This window comes from Phocoena sinus, chromosome 9, assembly GCF_008692025.1.
Source record: "Phocoena sinus isolate mPhoSin1 chromosome 9, mPhoSin1.pri, whole genome shotgun sequence".
In the NCBI taxonomy this organism is placed as follows: Eukaryota; Metazoa; Chordata; class Mammalia; order Artiodactyla; family Phocoenidae; genus Phocoena; species Phocoena sinus.
The window spans coordinates 59,878,952-59,899,057 of record NC_045771.1 but is presented as its reverse complement, the minus strand read 5'-3'; the positions used below and the strand labels follow the sequence as shown (position 1 = coordinate 59,899,057).

Here is a 20,106-nt window from a genome sequence, read left to right as displayed (position 1 = left end):
TTGGAGAAAGAGTGCTTTAACGAAGAGTAAGAGATCAGATGATTGCATTTTTCATTTATTAATTTCCCCCAAGTGATTTTACTGTGTGTACGAAGGAACTTCAGGGCCAACCAGGGAATGTCCAAGGGCAGGGCTGCCTAGAGCAGGGAAATGTGGGGATTTTTCTTAAGGGGAGGAACATTTAAAGATTTATTTTAGGTGGTACACACTTTGTCATTTATTAATTTTTTAATGGCCAAAGTACTTCTTTTTGTGTTGCTGACGCAGGCTCTTGGGCAGCATGGAATGTTCCCCTTTATTATAAAGTTGCCTGTTCAGAATGGCTGATCACTTGGTAAAAATGGTACGTGGGGCAAGTAGAATTCAAGTCAAACAGGTTTATGTTTTGATGTAGGACTGGAGGATGGGTGTTCACTGAGAAGTGAAGGATTTATCAAGGAATCTGGAGAACATTCTCGCTGTTGGAACTTCAAATGCCTTTCTCACATCCTGTCTCCCTTTTCATTGTGCCAAACTGGCACCTGCCTTTGTGCCTTAGGCCTGGAGGAAGTCGGGGGGCGGGGGAGGAGGGGGAGAGGAGACCAGGAAAATTTAATAAGCCTGTGCCTTTTTCTTCAACCCTTTGCAAAGTTAGCTTTCCTTGGGAACTGGGCTTTGATGCCTGGGGTGTGAGAGACACCTCATGACTCAGGAGAAGTGATGTGCTGCCGGGAGATGCCTGAGCAGGTGCTGGGCTGTGGGAGGATGCAGGCTCCGGGAGAGGCAGGGACCACAGACCTCCTCATCCCCACCGGCCCTCACGCTTGTCCTGGACTTGAACTTTACATGGGACTTTGATAATTATTTCCTCGTGTAGTCCTAAACCCCTGTCTCCCTCCCTGCCCCGAAGAAGGCAACCTTTGGCCATTTTGACAGGAGAGGAAGGTTCAGAGCTCTGTTTCCCCCAGTGCTCTCTCATTACACAGCCACACAGCCATAGAGGGGAGGGTACCTCTCTCAGGTCCCAGGGCTGCTTCATACCTTGCTCAGTGGAAATTAGAGTTTCTAAATGTTTTCACTTGCTGGCTAGATGGTCCTGCCTCTGTGAAGCAGAGATGGTGGCCATTCCACAAGGTAACTTTCTTCCTTCACTTTCCCTTTCCTTCCTGTTTTTCAGATAATCAGAAACCTGAAACGTCTTACAGAGTCTCACCTTGGCTCCAGCATGCGTAAATTATTTAAGCACATTGTCTGATCCCTGGTAGGAAAAATGCAGCATATTTCTGACCATTTTTCCTTTAGTGTTTCACAGTGTAGCTCCGCCTTTTCCTTAGATGTGGTCTTTCTTTGTTTGTTTGTTCATCTGTGTTTTGATCGAGTCATTTTTCTTCGTAGTCATCTGAAACTGTTTTCAGACATCTCTTAAAGCATATCACACCTCTTATTAGGCTCCTGTTCTCACACTGATACATGATTTACTGTCACGATTTCAGGAAAGCAGAGTTCCTTCTTGGGAGAACCCAGCTGCTGCTTCACTTGGCCTTACTCTTCTTGTGTCACAGGGATGTTTCTAATTTCAGGTCACATATCAGTGTATCCCAAAGCCTCTCATTTCTCTCTTTAGTTGTGGTGTTTTCTGTGGGAGTTGGCAAAGCCAAATCAGTGACACCAGGAACATGTCTTAGGCCCTAACAGCCCAAGATTTTGTTGTTTTCTAAATTAAATCAGGCAGTAGTTTCTGGCTCCTGGTTGCCTACACTCTGAAATAGGCAACACTGACGTAGGCAGATATACAGCACTGAGAAAGTGTAGACAGTGTGGAGCCATGTGGAATCTACTCCTTGTCTATCTTCTACTTACTTGGAAAGGGTGGTGTTTGGGTTGAAATGAATGAAGAGGAGGTATTTAAGAGGTTGATGTGCCTAGCTTAGCAGTCATCAAAGACGATGTAGAGTGATAGGTGTGCCTTGATTGATCAGATGAATGGGGCATCGAGTAGCTTTACCTGAGAGGAATCAGGCTGACCAGGAGAGGAAAATGGGAAAGTGAAGTCATTACAAAGCTTTGACGAGGGTGACAATGCTGGGCCTAATCCACAGGACAGCCAAGACCGTGATGATGGTGGAGTTTTTAAAACAGCATATAGGAAAGAAATTTAGGCAGTATGGCTGAGGAGGTGTTAGACCATACCGCCCCCTCACCCTCCCACAAAAAAGAAAACCAAAAAACTGGATAGCATGAATTTAAGGAGAAGAAAAGCATAACTGAACCACAGAAGCATGACCCCGACTATGGAACGGTTGATAATATTACTGTTGAAGGCGATGCTCCAAAACGTATATGGTGGTTGCAGTGTTTATCTCTTGCTGGTGAAAATTAAGGGCAGATTAAATTTTTAATACTTTAAATTAAGGGCAATTTAAATTTTTAATACTTTACTTTGTCTGTGATAGGCACTTACTATTTTCTAATCGGGGGGGAAAAACATGTTAAAGGGAAAATATTACCAGCAAAAAAAAGAGAAAAAAAAATGAGCAGAGCATCTAGACTGAAGTTCTATAGATGCAGAAATTTGGGAGATGAGGTCCGTAGTAAAAACTAATAGATTTAGTTAAAAGCAGGATTTGTGTGAGGAGGAATTTTATCATCCTAAAAATTACTGCAAAGTGATTTGTTTAGTAAGTCAGTAATATGGCAGTTTTTTTTTTTTTTTACTATATTGAAGGAGCCAGACATGAAGAAGATTTAACTGATCTTAATATGAGTTGGTCATTTGGTGTTTAATTTGAATATCTCCTGGACGGACTCTGCATGTGAGCAAATAGCGAACAGAACTTATGGGAAGGTTTGTAGGCAAAATAAGGAAAAGGAAGTGAAAATAGACAAACAAATGAGTGATCGTATTACCCTTACACAGTAACTCCCTGGATTATAACTTTCTGAAAAGCTAATCATCAGGAAAGGATTGGACGCTACATGGATACTGGTGTTATACTGTACTTTTTCCCCTTGAAAAAACTGGGAGAGGTGGAAAAAACTTGAGCCTCCTGAGTTTTGGACCTGTCTCTGGCACTGCCTCCAAGGAGGTCCCTTAAGCAAGCCAACAGCAAGGCCCTTAATAAACCTGCGATTGATAGGTTAACTGTCCCGAGCACCAATTTGCACATGTATAAAATGAGGAATTTGGGTGTGATGAATTTTGTAGTTCTTCTTTTCAGTTAAGCATTTAACAGTTTGGGTGTTAACAGAAGTGTGGGCTGATTGGCCATACGTGATGGGGGATCTGTACTCAAAGTGGCCAGAGGCAGCTTAACACATCCATGGGTGAGTTGATTGAAGAACAGCCAACATGACAGAATCCAGATTCCAAGCATTTGTTCTGGTTGGAAGGATGGGCCAAACTAGGATGAAGTTTAATAGGATTAAACACAAAGCCCTGCTTATGTTACTTGTTTAGGATAACTAATTAAGTTACAGTAGACCTAGGTTAATAGCGGTCCATATGAAAAAGACTAAGGGCTTTATTACCCACAAGCTCAGTGTGAGTCAGGAGTGTAATGCGGGTGTCAGAAAAGCAAAGGCTGCAGTAACAGATGTGTAGTGTTAAGGAACTTTGACAGATTGGAGGCTGGCATCAGGCAAATACCCGAGAGCCAACATCACTAGACCTCAATAAATGTCACTGGGCTTGGCTAGATCTGTGGAATCTGGATGGATTCATTATTTTCCTTGAAGAATCTCTAAATTTGATGAAAATTTTTAGGCATTAGAAATCTGTGAAAGAAATGGTATTAACTCATTAAGTGTTGAAAAGGGGGGCTTCTGAAGGCAGGTGGATTTAGCCTACCTAAAACACAGTATATGTCTTGTGGTTTTCATTAGAATTTTATATCATATTTCTGGGCATGCATCAATTTTCAAGCCCTCCCCATGGCATTATTTTGGCACCAGAAATTATTTGGTGAAGACTTTGCCTTAGTTGCTAATTGTTCTACACAGAGCTCTTAAATATATAGGAATTATTATAAACATTTTAAGGCTTTAGGACAGGCATTTATCAATGTTTCATAAACCCTGGGGCAGTCGGGCTAAGTATATGAATAAATTGGGGGAATCCATGAACCCCTTGAAAAGGTGTCTAATTTTTTACATATGTGTAATTTTTTCTGGGAAAGAGTCCAGCATTTTCATCAGAGTCTCAAACAATATGAAAAACAAACCCCTTCCTCTACCACCTTTATAATTTGTCCACTTCCTAGTGTGTAAACACAGAGGTATCTTGGTTGTTGTTGCCCATCTTCTGAGAACAGATCCTCCTTGAAATGCCAGTGACCTGCCATCAATTAGGGATTTAAAAGGATGTGGCAGGCAGAGTTCCGAAAATGTTTTCATCGAAATCTTACCATTAGAATAAACAAGAACTCTCCCCTCTCGCTTATACCACACAGTAAAATGTTTTATTTTAAAATACGAGATTCAGATTTATTACTTGCAGAATTTGGGTTATATATATTTTTTTCTGTTCCCCTTTCAACTTGTTAAGTACAAATTTGGTCTTCTCCAGGAATATTTTGTTCTGAGGGAAGTTCCAAAGAAGCTTGATCTTCTGAATGGGATATGTGTTTCATGTGGTTTTTCTTCCTTTTCAAACGTACAGGGTGCCAAAGCATGCTTTCTGCGGGACATTCCTTTCTCGGCCATCTACTTCCCATGCTATGCTCATGTGAAGGCTTCCCTGGCAAATGAAGATGGGCAGATTAGCCCCGGAAGCCTGCTCTTCGCTGGCGCCATAGCCGGTGAGTGTCCTCAGAGCTCTGTTCCCCCTGTGCCACTGCACTGGAATTTTTGCTTATCGTTGTTGACAGGGTGCATGTGAGATGGCTTTAGATTGCTTTGAAGAGCTACTAAAATGAAAGGGAAAGAAATGAATCTTACTTCTGGCAGGTTAGACTATTAGACAAGCTTAATTTCTCAACTCCAAAAACAGCTCGTTAAAAATTGGTGCATTTGTAGTTTTGTTGGATTCCAGTTCAGGTTCCATGTCATTTCATAGTTTCACTTCATGGTGTAAGAACAAGAACTGTTCAGTCAGAAGTTTTTAAAAATGTTAATACTTGTGCCTTAAAGGTGTCTAACCAAAATAGTACATAAAACTTGTCCAGAATTTAAGCGGTAGTTATTGTCATTGAGAGGAAAGAAATGTAATAGAACTAGAAACAGCTTGGGTCTATTAGATACCTGATTCCTGCTAGCTGTGTAAGGTTGTAAGATTCGGGGTGGGGGGTGTATTGGATCTCAGAGAGAAACGACTGTCTTCTGTAGTGCTACAGTGAAAGTATCAGCAGAAGAAAATAGATGCAGACGTTGGCTTCTACATTCCCAGTGTAAATCCTTAGAGGAAATTTGATTATAGCCCCAGCAGGAATGAGTTCATTCTTTGAGGCTTCTCCTTGTTTAGAGACCCTAAAGGCTAGAACAGTCTGGATTAGCTCTCCAGGTGGTGACAAACATTTAATGAGTTAACAGACCCTAAGGCAGTCATGGGGTGCCTGGGTCCAGACAATTTTGATACAGGTGGTGTTCTCATCAGACATGTGGCTTGAGCCTCTTGAGAACTACCCCCTGCTTTGAGAAGTTGTTTGCTGTTCTGTGAGCCCCGTGTCCTGCCTGTAGCCTGGGGAGCCCTGGAGGCGGGAACGCATGGAGCTCCTCTGTAATTCTTGGTGAATCCCTTTTCTTCAAAGGTGGTGATGTTGGTGTATGAGGCAGGGCTGTCCTTTCCTGGCTGCTCAGGGAGCCTCGTATGAGTAGCAGTGAGGCCACTCTACCTAAATCAGAAAAGCATGATCTCGAGACTCAACCATAGAATTCCCTGTTTTAATCCCAGTTTGGCCGTTGACTCACTCACTGTGTCCTTTATATGTCATTTACAGATGTATAAACGATAATATCTTTTGAATCAAAAGGGTATAATACAACTTATTTCCAGTCATTTACTTGAAATAAGGTAGGACCTACTGGGGAGAACTAACATACCACTTAGTAGTATGTGACCTCGGGCAAGTTACTTAAGCTCCCCGGGCTTGGTTTCCTCAGCCATAAAGGGAGATGGTAATTGTACTGACCGGAGAGAGTGGCTGTGAGGCTCTAATGAGAGCACCCATGTGGAGGACTTAGCCTGTAGCCTGGCGGAGAGTAAATACTCAGTACATGTTAGCCATCATTATGTGGAATCCAAGAGAATCTGTCTGTAACTCACTCCAAAACTCAATTGCAACATCAGAAGATAAAGCTCAAAGTCTAGGACATTCTCCAAGCTTTGTTTTCTTTGAACCACAAAAATATTGCCTTTAACTCTTCCCTTGGAGAAGATAGCTACCCAGACATAATTTTTGTCTCTGGGTACAAGTTTTCCTGGGTGATCCGTGCTGTCAGAACTGTAGAAATTATGAGTGGATTTTTTTTCTCTTTTAAAGCTTATTGTCTTCTATGTTTCGTAGGATTATGAAAATATTGACCATTGTAAAATATTTGGAAAGTATCGGAACACGTAAATAAGATAACAGTATCCGTTATTCCATGACTCTAAGAAAATCACCATTTAATATTTTTGCTAATTTTTCCCCCCCTTGGACGGTTTTTAACAGAACTGTGATCACATTATGGGTATGTGGTTTTCACTTAGTATCGTTTCTGAAGCATTGTTCACCATCACTGCAAAACGGTTCATGGCATGTGCTGTGGGGTCAGACTATCCGGGTTCAAATTCCAGTTTCCCTGCTGAGAACTGTGTGACCTGAATGAGTTACTTAATGCCTCTCGGCTTGTTTCTCCACCTCTATATGGAAATAAGAATAGTCTTTCTTAGTCTTGTAAGATTATTATGAGGATTAAGTGAATTAATGGATATAAAGATCCAGGAAAGCACCCGGCACATAATAAGTATTTTTTTTTTTTTTTTTTGCGGTATGCGGGCCTCTCACTGTTGTGGCCTCTCCCGTTGCGGGGCACAGGCTCCGGACGCGCAGGCCCAGCGGCCATGGCTCACGGGCCCAGCCGCTCCGCGGCATGTGGGATCCTCCCGGTCCGGGGCACGAACCCGCGTCCCCTGCATCAGCAGGCGGACTCTCAACCACTGCGCCACCAGGGAAGCCCAATAAGTATTTTTAAATGTTCAATAATAATATTAATTTTCTTATGTCATTTAAAACTTTGTAAACAAAATTTTTAATTTGCTGCATACTTACATCATCTTCAGTCTTAGAAAACAAACTTTTTTTTCAAAAAAAATTTAAATACATGGTATTGTTAAAAAACATCTTTGTGCATAAGGCTTGTCCCCCTATTCTGGATTGTTTTCTTGGGAGAAATAAATTCTCTGAAGTGAGTTTGCTGGTTAAAAAAAAAAAAAAAATTATGATTGTTTTTAAGGCATTGCCATGTCCTTCTTGAAAGTTTGAACTACTTTACATCCCCATTCTGCTATTATTTTAGCCCTCTAGCCATCCTATTGTCTTTCAGAGTTGTTTTCCACATACCTTCTGTATTAGTTATTTGTTGCCTCAGAACAGGTTACCCCAAACTTAGCAGCTTCAAACAACAAATGGTTATCCCAGTTTCTGTGGGTTGGGAGCAGCTTATCTGGGGACCTGTAGCTCGAGTCTGTCATGAGGTTGCAGTCAAGACATCAGCCAGGGCTCTAGAAGGCCTGACTGGGGTCGGAGGATGCACTTTCAAGACGGCTCAGTCGCACGCACGGCATTGGCAAGACGCACAGCACTGGCAGGACCGTCAGTTCCTTGCCACAGGGCCTCTCCATAGGTCCTTGGGTGTCCTCATGACACAGCAGCTGGCTTCCCCCAGAGCAAGACCAGAGAGAGAGGGAGGAGGGAGAGGGAGGGACAGGGCAGGAGAAGTTGGGGGAGGAAGGTGAGAAGAAGAGGAAGCAAATAGAAGCTGCAGTGTCTTTATGAGCAAGCCTTGTAAGTCGCACTCCTTCGTTTCCACACCGTCCTGTTAGTCCTACTGATCAGCCCTCCGTAACGTGCACGAAGACGATGCGGAGGCAGAGGTGTGAACACCAGCAGGTGAAGATCACTGAGGCCCCTTTGGGAGCGAACTGCCACGCTGACTATAGAACGTTTACTTTCATTTTATTGCCCATCTTCCCCTTCCCTGTAAGACAGGATAATATAAGACAGACTTTGTCATTGGATTTTTCTTGAAAGGACAGATAAGCCACAAAGCTTGATGGTCTTTATCTTCCACAAACCTGTATAAACTATGTAATGAGAACTAAGCTACTTCCTTAATTTCATAACAGATATCAGAAGCCAATGGCAACTGTCATAACCTCTATTCTCATTAAAGTTAGGGATGTTTCTGTTATCCAGTTTTTTAGCCTTATTTGGAGGTTCCAGTCAATGTGGTAAATATGAAAAGGAAGTAAGAGGCATAAATATTAGAAAAGAAGAAATGAATCTATCGTTATTTGAAAATGATTGTTTACCTGAAAATCCAAATTAAAATGCCTAAAAATGTATCAGAATTAATAAGGAAGATTAGTAATTTTTTTTTTTTTTTTAGTAAGATAAACATAAAAATGTATATCCAGTGATAAGCAGTTAACTGATGTCCTGGGAGGAAGCAGGGCCACCATCTGCTGAGTGTAGAGCCTTGCAGGTGTGCTCGGCCAGGGAGCTGAACTTAGTATGGAAAGGGCAGAGGCCTGTGGTCAGAAGTGTGCCCAGTGCAACACCATCAAGAAGGGCAGTGAGCACAAAATGCACCACACGTGTGTGGGCTGTTGGTTGCAAGCCAGATCAGACCCCCATGTTCCTCTTGTGGATACCAGGGGAAGAAAGGCATTTCCTCAGGAGAGGACACAGTGATGGGGTGGGTATGCACAGAAGCCCAGGAAGTAGGTCCAAGGGCCAGAGTGATCTTTGTTGTCATTAAGAGAAAGGAGAAAAGCTGATCTCAAAATAAGCTACAAGGAACAGTAATTGACTTAACTAACTTATTATAAGAAATGTCTTAATGCTATTTTTATATGTTATATAAAATACACATTTTAATATAAAATATGATTTTTATATTTTATATTTCAGTTTATCTCTTACACAGGATACTTTTGTTGTTGTTGTTGTTGTACGCGGGCCTCTCACTGTTGTGGCCCCTTCCGCTGCGGAGCACAGGCTCCAGGCGGGCGGGCTCAGTGGCCGTGGCTCACGGGCCCAGCCGCTCCGCGGCATGTGGGATCTTCCCGGACCGGGGCACGAACCCGTGTCTCCTGCATCGGCAGGCGGGCTCTCAACCACTGCGCCACCAGGGAAGCCCAGGATACCTATATTTTTTGTTGAATGATACTATTATACATAAGATGGATCTGGGTTCAGTGAACATGATTTTCCCTTTTATGTTTTGACAGGAATTTCAGTTATTCAGTAAGTATTACCTTACTTTCTCCAAAAATTTGATTTGATTTAAAGTTAGATTGCTTTAGTAATATACAGCTTTTTAACAGGTGGTTGTTAGTATCTTAAAACATAGAGAATATTAAATTTTTTTAGGTCTACGTATCTAGTGATAAACTGGGAAGATCTTTAGATACTGGGAACATCTCCATTAATTCACAGGATCGAGTTAAGACCAAGAGATATTTGAATTTGTATTCATTAGCCGAAGTGCCTCATGTGTCAGAAGGTGAGGGTTGAAGCAAGGGGCCTGAAATTAAGGAATCAAATTCTGACTCACTCTAATTGTTACTTTTTTGATTAATGAAGGGCAATGCAATATGGTTTATGGATAATATCAAATGAAGGATATCTAATACTTCTCAAATGTTATAGAGTAACCGCTCATCCCAGATGATCTTGTCAGAATGGTGAGGTAGAGGAACAAGTCAGACTGCAGTGATGGTCGTGTGATCTTGTCTTTGAATTATTTAGCTTTGAATTAATTAGCTTTAGACTAAGTAGTAATTCAGGAATATCTTTTTTTTTTTTTTGCGGTACGCATGCCTCTCACTGTTGTGGCCTCTCCCGTTGCGGAGCACGGGCTCCGGACGTGCAGGCTCAGCGGCCATGGCTCACGGGCCCAGCCGCTCCGTGGCATGTGGGATCTTCCCGGACTGGGGCACAAACCCATGTCCCCTGCATCGGCAGGCGGACTCTCAACCACTGCGCCACCAGGGAAGCCCCAGGAATATCTTTAAAAGAGTTATGTGTGTGACTGATGATGATGCTTTTACAAATGTATTAGAAGAATTAAGTTAGGAGAAAAGTACCATTGGCACATAATTATATAAAATGTAACAATTTTTTAATTATGTGGACATAAAGCTTAAGATAATTTAAAAGCAATTCTTAGATCCTTAAAAAAAAAAAAAAGTAATGGAGAGGTTGGATCAAGGTAATGGACTGAGCATGTTGATCCATCTCTCCTCCCAAATACCTTAAAATGGTAGAAGATACATGTTAAAAAACTCCTTATTGGGCTTCCCTGGTGGTGCAGTGGTTGAGAGTCCGCCTGCCGATGCAGGGGACACGGGTTCGTGTCCCGGTCCGGGAGGATCCCACATGCTGCGGAGCGGCTGGGCCCGTGAGCCATGGCCGCTGAGCCTGCGCATCCGGAGCCTGTGCTCCACAACGGAAGAGGCCACAAACGTGAGAGGCCCATGTACCGAAAAAAAAAAAAAACAAAAATCTCCTTGTTAGCACCAGCCTTCAGAAGATAGGAACCAAAACCTGAAACAAGTGAAAAATGCCACAGCCCAGAACACCGGCAGGAGAAACTACTTTTATTAATTTAAGAGCAAAACCAGATAATTTTAACCTCAGAGTGAACAATAGATAAAATGCCTTGAGTGTTGGGGGAGGTTTTAGGGTAAATAATTAACAAGAGTTAAGGAACTGCATTTACTGTGGGAAGGTCGGCTTGCTCCTCTCTCTTCTCCTTTCTATATGGAACTTCAGGCAACATTTGAACGGAGGCTAAAAGCCCAGAGCTGTATTCTAACAGGAAGGGAACACTTGCCTGGAGAGGGTGATTGTAAAGAACTGAAATAAATCGGGGCAAGGCTTAATGGTAATTCCAGACCTTTACCACAGATGCAGGGGGAGAAGAAAAAAATGAACTAATAGCAGCTCTTCCAAAGAGGGGTAGAAAATAATTCCTTCTACCTCACAGAGTGAAGCACCCCGCATTGCAGGATTTGGAAGGTCCCTGCCCTGCCAGCCTATCTTAGCCCCTGCATGCAGTTACGGGCCTCACCCATTTCACAAACTCTCTCCATTCAGGAGAGAGGCCTGTGGGTGAGGCTGGCCCAGAGTGCGGTGGAAAGCTGTCCACAGCACAAATCAGCCTGTCCTTTGAACTTGAATGTCAGTAGACAGCCAGGGGTCCCCTCAGACAACAAGGAGCAGTAAGGTAAGTAAACAGAAGAATTACAGAGAAAACAGCAATTCAGGAAACAGAGGAGAACTTTTAAGAACTATAATTAGGGTCCTCAGATTTGAAAGAAACACTCAGTAAGGAGGCTTTCTTGAAAGTTAATAAAAAGATTGCCAAACTTAGAAATCCATAAAAAAAAAAAAAAAAAAAACCAAATTTGACACATGGAAAATAAAGTCATGGGAGAAAACAAACAAAAAACTCTAGAATATGGATCACAAATACATAGATGAAAAATAACAGAAAATTTAAGAGATACGTAGGATGAATCCGAGAAGTCTAACATCTGTTTAATAGGAGTTATCCAGGGAGAAGCAATAAGGGAAAGAGGACAGAAAACCAATCAGTAATGGAAGATTGGCTTCTCATCTGCGGTGCTGGCTTCCGTCAAAATGCCGAGGAGAGGAGGTCTTGATCTGCAGTTACGTTCCCAGCAGGCACACTTGCCTTCAGGAGCAGAGGCCAAAGCAGGGTAGTCCCTCCCACCAGGACTCCCAGGTACCCCTCACAGACCTCTCGGAGGCAAAATGAAAAGTGAACTTAAGAAAGAGGACACTGTGGGATATATGAAACAGAGCAGATAAAAGTTAAACCCAAGAGTCGGTCTGAGTGACTGCTAACCTTGGCTTATGTGTTTTTGTACAAGAAGCGTCGTTGGGAGGCAGGTAATAGAAAGGGAGACAAAGGGAGGGGGCACCACCTCCTCAGCTTGCAGAGATGTCAGTGCTCATTCGTTGCACACACTGTAACTCACACCTGTGTAACAAACGCTTATGATATTTAGACAAATTGAATTAGTCAGGAAAGGGTGGAAATCGCAAGGGAAACACCTAGAAGCAGAGAAAATAAAAACCGTAACTAACCCAGAATGGCAGAAATCAGTCTACGAGCCACAACTGAATGCGTTCAGTGCCGCTAGTAAAAACAAACACTTTTAGCCAAGTTGTGAAAGAAAATCTAGTCATCTGAAATTCGAGAAAACAGTGACATAGAAAGATGGAAAGAGAATGGATTGAAAAATATGTACCAGGCAAATACCAACAATAAGCAAGTGTAGCAATATTAATGTCAAACTAAATGGAATTCAGGGTCTAAAAATAGCATTCAGAAGCACAGAGGCATATTTTACACTTAGAAAAGATAAAGTTCACTAAGAAGCCTCTCTGTATTATCAACATAATATCGTCTTATAAAACCTCAAGTTAAAAGTATGACGAGAATGTGGTATTTTCTTTCTAAATGAAAATCTTTACACTTTTCTTAGAAACTGATACATCAAGTAGATAATATAGATAAGGGGGCAAAGCGATTCTGGCAAACTTAACCTTGATCCAAAATACATAGATATTAACTCTGTGTCCCATAAACAGAGAAGCACATTTTTTTTTGCCAATACTAATGGGATATTTGTGAAAATTAAGGCTGACTTACCCCAAAGTTGTATTTTTAGTCATATGATATCTGTTCATTGGTCTTTGCTGGGTTGGTTTTTTTTGTGTGTTTTTTTTTTTTTTTGAGGTACAATATTATATAAGTTTCTGTTGTGCAGTATAGTGATTCACAATTTTTAAAGGTTATATTCCATTTGTAGTTATTGTAAAATATTGGCTGTATTCCCTGTGTTATACAACATATCCTTGTACCAAAGCTGTGTTTTGCCAATCATGCTTTCTTTTTGTTGTAAATGACCTTCTACTCTCTAGCTGCTGGGCACCCCCTTAAAGAATTATAATTTTTTTTATTGGCTGGAGAACACCCAAGTTGTTCCAGTCACACAGGTAGCAGGTGGCCCCAAGGTCTCACGATTTGTCTCATCTCTGAAGCACCAGCTGGGCAGCAGTCCCCTTCCTGTTGAGGAACCTAAAAGCTGCCTCCCTGTTGCCTAGCCTTCTCTTGTTCTCCCATCTTTGGGAAGAGAGAAAACTTCACCTCTTTTTGTTGTTGTTGTTGTTGTTGTTTTTATTTGGTTGCACTGGGTCTTAGTCTTGAGACGTGGGCTCCTTAGTTGCGGCATGTGAACTCTTAGTTGCGGCATGCATGTGGGATCTAGTTCCCTGACTGGGAATCAAACCTGGGACCCCTGCATTGGGAGCATGGAACCTTAACCACTGCACCACCAGGGAAGTCCCAAGACTTGACCTCTTGCTCAGCATTGTCTTTACCCTTTTGCAAGCCGGGAGAGACCAGGCAAGTTGGCTTAGAGTCTTTGCCATCCCTGACCCCCCAAATCAACACATCTCCAGTGGCCAAGCTCTTCCTGGTAGATGCTGCCTTCCTGGCCTTGCTTTGGAGCAGCCTGATGCTATTTTCCAGGCGAATTTAGCAAATCTCCACACCAGAAATCCCCTGTCCACAGGGATATCCACAGTCCCTCTGAGGCCCTGGCAGCTGGCCTCCTAGCAGAGGTGGGAGCAGGGGGTGGAGAGGATGAGAGTCGTGTACAGGCCGCCATGTTTCCAGTACCCCGCCCCCACCAACACACACACCAATCACTTTTTACCAGACAACTTGCTAAACATCTTACACGTTTCTCCTGGCATTTTTATTCCACTGATCAATGTCTTTCCTCCCTGCCCTCCCCAATACTTCTCTCTTTTTTCATAACAAGTAGCTATTTATGAAAACTGCCCTAACTGAAGGAAACTTTTTACCCATTTTATTGCTTGTATGTCTTTCACATTCACACTCTGACATGCCTGCCCACCGTTGTAAGGAGGATTTTATTGCGTGTCTAAAGCAGACAGCCTTGCTAAACTCTTTCTAAACCAGGAAGTGAAACAAAATTGGTGGTGTGAACACAGTGGGTTTCTAAGCATTTTTCATGTTTCCTTCCATTATGTTGGAGGATAAATTCCTGGCTCAAAGTTGAAATAATTCCTCTAAGCTAATAGGAAATTCAGTATGACTTATCCAGTGAAGCACTGGATATAAAGTGAGCTTTCTCACATGCAAAATCGTGATGCATTTCATAAAAACTGTTAAGATGAATGTTTGAGGAGCTTAGTATAGATGGAAGAGGAAAAGACACAGCTTAGTGATATAAACGCAAACGTGTACTCTGCAGATTTCCCCCGGGCACATACGCACACACTGTAACTTTAAAGCTGTCTGTTAGAAGGATGAGATGGAGTTGTGAGCCAGACCACGTTGGTTTGGACAGAAATTCTTACAGAATTATTAAGCCTTAAAAAAAGCAAAGGAGATTTATGCATCTGCATTTGACCAATTTGGTTTGGAATAGGTTCATAATGGAAAAGTAATAAAACCATAAGAGACAGTGTCTTCTGAGTACAGTCTCGCTTTTAAAAAATCTAAACATGGGCTGCCCCAGTTTGGATAAAGTGACTGTAGAAAAATTTCCCATTGGTAATTTTGGGAGGGTTTTGTTGTTGTTGTTGTTGGTTTCCTTTTCATTGATTATCGGCCAATCTAAATTTTAAGCTTTCTGTCATATGTTTTCTGGAGATGTCAGTCATAGGAAAGAGGAATCCTGAAGTGTTATCTGTGAGCGCCTCCCCTTCAGGTCACTCCACACACACACACACACACACACACACACACACACACACACACACAGTGTTTGTTTAGCTGTCAGTAAAGTCTTTCTCTGATGTAAATGAAGAGGTGAGGGTTTGGAAGGTGGGGGGTGGTTGAGTGTATGTGACAAGGCGCCTCCGGTGACTGCCAGAAAAGCAGGAAGAGGAGACGGATAACAAGCTTCACCTCTGAAAACTCAGACCTAGTAACTCTGATTTCCACAGGAAAGCAAAAGAAAAAACAAGCAAACAAAATTTTTCTCCGTTTGTTCTCAACCACTCGAAGTCATCGTCTTGATAATTCCTTCAAACTATTTAAGAATATAAGCGTAACAAACGGAGGTTGGTGATCTGGAGACGAGGCGTGTGCTCCTCTAGGTGTGTTGGAGCCTCCTTCACTGCGGACGAGAGTCACAGCTGTGCTTCCCAGAGGGGACAGCAAAGAGGCATTTGATTTCATCCGATTCTTAACTTTCTTTCCACTGCCGGCAGTTCAAAGCACAGTTCTTTTTATATAGGGAGAATGTGACCGGACTGCGAAGGTGTTGTCTTTCCTGCAGGTATGCCTGCGGCATCTCTAGTGACCCCCGCTGATGTTATCAAGACTCGATTACAGGTGGCCGCCCGGGCTGGCCAGACCACTTACAGCGGAGTGATAGACTGCTTTAGGAAGATCCTTCGGGAAGAAGGCCCAAAAGCTTTGTGGAAAGGAGCTGGCGGTATGGAAATAATTTGCTCTTAAGTAGACCTTTGGTATCAGGTGAATTTTTAAAATCTAATTGCATCTGTTATTTCTTATTTCTTCCAAAGCTCGTGTGTTTCGTTCCTCCCCCCAGTTTGGTGTAACTTTGCTGACCTATGAATTGCTGCAGCGATGGTTCTACGTTGATTTTGGAGGAGTGTAAGTATCCTGCTAAATTTCAGCTGCTTCTGAAACTCTGTTGTCATTGAGAAAGGTATGTCTGTTTCGTCCCTATGATGAAGTAGAAAAGATGTAGGAAAATACTGAAGTCATGTTATCAAACTCATTTCAAAAGGGAATATACAGCTAACTAGAATTCCACAGTTCCTCTCTGATCCAGACTTTAGCAGTTTTTGAGCATTGTTTTTACCAAGTTAAAAAACAAAACAAAAACTCAGATTCTCGCTCTGTTTTCTCTCCTTTTAGGAAGCCCATGGGAGCAGAGCCAGTTCCTAAATCCAGGGTCACACTGCCTGCTCCCAACCCCGATCACGTTGGGGGCTACAAACTGGCAGTTGCAACGTTTGCAGGGATTGAAAACAAATTTGGGCTGTACCTACCTCTCTTCAAGCCATCTACCTCACAGGCCATTGGTAGAGGCCCGTAGGACCCTGCCCGATTGCTGTGGCTTTGTTGTTACTGCAATGAAGAATGCCCCAGCTTGGAATGAAGCAACACTTCATCCCTTTCACTTCCATCTCCTGTTTAAATTCAAGTCGAGGCTTTTTATAAGGTGAAATCCTTTATGTTCTGTGTGGTTTCATAACCTAGATCATTGTGAAAATTTTCATAATTATTCTTTGGGCCTCTGCTCACAAACCTTTGTGTCTGACATTTGCTGGGATTTGGTCAACACTAACCTGATTTGGAGGAAGAAGCAAGTCTGAATACAAATTAGAACCATTCTCTTTAGGATTAGGATTATAGTCCCAAAGAGGCTACCGAGAGGGAATCGTGGTGCTCAGAGCAAAAGTGTTCCGTGTCTATTTAACCTGGTAGGAAACTGGGTGCATATTTGTGAAAGTAAAAAACACTGGAAGGAATGAAAACATTATGAGAAATAGTCAGCCTGGCCTCACATTTTAAGCATGCACTAATTCTGTCTCTGGATTATATTATGAAGCTTTTATGTGAAACATGTTTTTTTGTAATGAAAACCACATTGAAGATGTTTAATAATCATATTCTGTTACTGGTACTAAGACTACTAGGGAGAAGTCTTCTGTGCTTTAGCGAAAGTACTGTTGGCACTGTACCCTCTAGAAGGAGAAACCAGGATATGCAGCATCTCTCCTAATTTGGGGGAACTGCTCATATGAAGCACATGTGCTGACTGCTGCCTATTTCAATAAACACTGTAGAAGAACGCGTGCCTCCCTGTTACTGGTACCTACCCTCGCCCCCTCCCAATCCCCTGTAATTGGCATCCATTTGCTTTTAAAATCCATTTTATCTTGAATCATGGAAGAAAAATACATTGCAATGTAAGTTTTAATTTAATTTGCGGTGCCTTGCGCAATGGTCAGAAGGCTCGTGTTTGTGAGGAAGGAAATAAACTATTTTTAAAGCTACTGAGTTGTTTGCTCTTGTTATGTCATGTGGCGAATGACCGCAATAATTGTCATCACTGGACCCTCTGTGTTTCATTTTGAGGGCGATTTGTTCGTATTGGCGCGGATATGTCCTCGTCTTTCAAGGTGACGTGTACCCTTGTCTTCGGTACGCCAGCGTTCAGCGTGAATAAGGGAAACTACATTTAACCCCAGACGAGCGCGGAACCTAGCAAACTGACACTTGTTCTAGTCATTCTCGGTGCTTTTGACAGTTTCTTAGCGTGAGAATTAATGTAAAGCTTCACTGGCAGTTGGGCGTGAAAACTGGTATGAAATGGCAGTGGTATTTTCTCATTTTCTCTGACTCTTCCTCATACCAAAACCATATACCACTGTGTCTGACCTTTGGTAATGTTTGGCCAACACTGTAATGACTGGTGGAAAGGTGTTAGTCTTGAACAGACCTTAGGGCTCTCCTTAGGCTGCAGTCATGCTCCTGAGGCTGCTGAGTAACTTATCAGCAGTGAGTTGGAACTTTCTGTTTCTCCGAAATTCACCTCCAGACGGCACGGCCGTTTTTCAGCCTCTGTCTTGCTGTAGATCAGCACGTTGGCATTCAAAGTTATTGTTCAAAATTGGAAAGTGTAGACACCATCCATGAGTCTGTTTTGTTTTGTTTTTTTTCAGTGAACAAAAGCTTTGTTATTCTCACCAGAGATAGGACACATACATACATGGCTCCCTCATGGTTTTGGTTTGGCAAACACCAAAGAGAAACCCCTCCGTCTCCCTGAACTCACCCCTAATCCCTGCTCAAAGTGACAAGTGGTATTTATATTTTAATCTCAAAGACCAGTCACAAGACTCCAAATACGTCTTAGAAATTTAGGTGGTGTTACAATAACAAAGCACTCAAGCTTTGGTATTTTGAACGTGGAGAAAAGTCCCCGAGTGTAAATCACTGCATTCCTTTTCTTCACGTGCTTGAAATTTTATAGAAGATCAAATTTTCATTGTATAAACACTGACCCACGTCTCAGATATGGTGCATTGCCCTGCCTGCTTCTTTGAGAGATGCTGCATTTGTTGGGAGAGTGTCTTGGTTTCCCTTAGACGTACCTGTAGCTGAGGGCGATTCTCTTTAGTAAATGAGAAACCCGAGGTACCAGGAAGCCAAAGGAGATAGGGCCACAGGACTGTGTTTCTTTAAAATCCTCGGCTTACTCTGTTCAGGGATAGGCAGTGACTTGAGACACTTTGAAGGAGGCCTAATTTCCATCTGAGTTGTGCTCAGTGGGTGGTGTGACTGTGACATCCTTGAATAGAACTGCAATCACCGTGTGGTGAAAACCACGTCAAATTTGTTCTGGGTTTTTCTTCTTCCTGAAGTGACAGCACAATACGTTGGCAGTGCTGTGGCTGCCGTTTCTGCAGCTGCTCCTTTTCCTCAATGCTGAGGAACTGAGAGCTGTGTAACTCCCACCCATGGGGACCAGCCTCCCCCCTGCCCGGCCAGCGCACTGGAGTCTCTCCCTCTGCCCTCGGTCCACCTCATGATTGCTTGGGGTTGGGGAAGAGGCCTGACTTTTGTAGCAGCTTTTTTTTTTTTTCTAGGAGGGGAAAAAATGTGGAGCTGACCACAGAATGCACACACTGATTCTTGGGTTCCAGTCGTGGCTGGGTTCCTGGAGGCTGGGTGGCATGCTGTCGCCAAGCTCCTGCTACACCTCATAACCCGCAACCATTCGCTGTGCTCCCTGGGGTCGCCTTAATCCCAAGCAGCCGGGGTTGCACAGGGGAAAATAAGAATTCTGGCACAGAAAGGAGTCATTTAAATGCTTATTGCATTTCAAGCTTCAGTTTTGACTTAGCTAAAATATTTACCATTGCTGGAAAACAATGTTGAAAATTTTGTGCTTATCTGTTATTTAATGGTGTGGCCTTTGTAAACTTCAGGATGCTTACATTTTGACAGTCTTCTGGAAATGTTTAACAGCACATAACTCAGTGAGCAGGGAATAAAAACCGGGAACAAATTGTGCTTGAAACTTTGTAACCTCCCCTGGCTAGGTATTCGGCAAGGCACCTTGGAATTCTTCAGGTAGAGGCAGGGAAATCTCCAGTAATGGAATTTGGTGAATCCTGTCTTGTGGCCCCATTTGTCAACCTTCTAGATAAACCCTAAGAGTCGTCATGTGCTTTTTACCGCAGAAGCCATCCTTGTGGGGATGAATTTGTGTCTTTGCCACTGAGCAAAAATCCCATTTTAAATTCAGGGTAATCACACGCTTTCAGGATGTGGATTTTCCCCAAGATTTTTAGAAGACACGTTCCCTGGTAAGAGCAGCGAAATGTTCTTTCCACGAATGGTACTGCCCACAAAGGGGGCGTGCCTTTTGTTTTACCTTTTGGGAATAAACCAACCCTCACCAAAGGGTTCTGTTTTTGATGTTATGAGGACCACGGTGGGGGGGAGGGGGGTGTTTAATGGTTTCATTTTAAGGTCTGAGGCAGCAAAAAGCATTGCCACTTCTCTTTTAAAACAGTGGCAGTCTTCAGCTTGAAAGCCCGGATTGGGCTCCATAAGGGTAGGGACTATGCTTTGATGCTAGTTCCATAGTGCCTGGAACTTTTAGTAGACTCTTATTAATTATTTGGATGTATGTATGTATGTATGGATGGATGGATGGATGGATGGATGGATGGATGGATGGATGGATTTTTAAGAAATGGGTTTTTTTCCCAATGAGTAATCTCTTATTATTTTCCTATTTTATAGGCCTTTTCAGTAGTGGTTTTAATGGCTGGAGTTAAAACCATAACTGAAAACAATTATAGTCTT

General features: G+C 42.6%; 1 protein-coding gene across 2 annotated transcripts in view; it reads left to right on the top strand.

Annotated features, from left to right (window-relative positions):
- SLC25A13 (solute carrier family 25 member 13) overlaps positions 1–17,282 on the top strand; it is a 204,986-nt gene extending 187,704 nt beyond the window's left edge. For both annotated transcript variants that reach the window (XM_032642844.1, XM_032642845.1), the window contains exons 15-18: positions 4,637–4,775; positions 15,530–15,688; positions 15,780–15,870; positions 16,138–17,282. In XM_032642844.1, the coding sequence (XP_032498735.1) occupies positions 4,637–4,775; positions 15,530–15,688; positions 15,780–15,870; positions 16,138–16,318 (570 nt within the window). In that variant the 3' untranslated portion in view covers positions 16,319–17,282. The remainder of the gene's footprint in view (positions 1–4,636; positions 4,776–15,529; positions 15,689–15,779; positions 15,871–16,137) is intronic.
- The last annotated feature ends 2,824 nt before the right edge of the window (positions 17,283–20,106 follow it).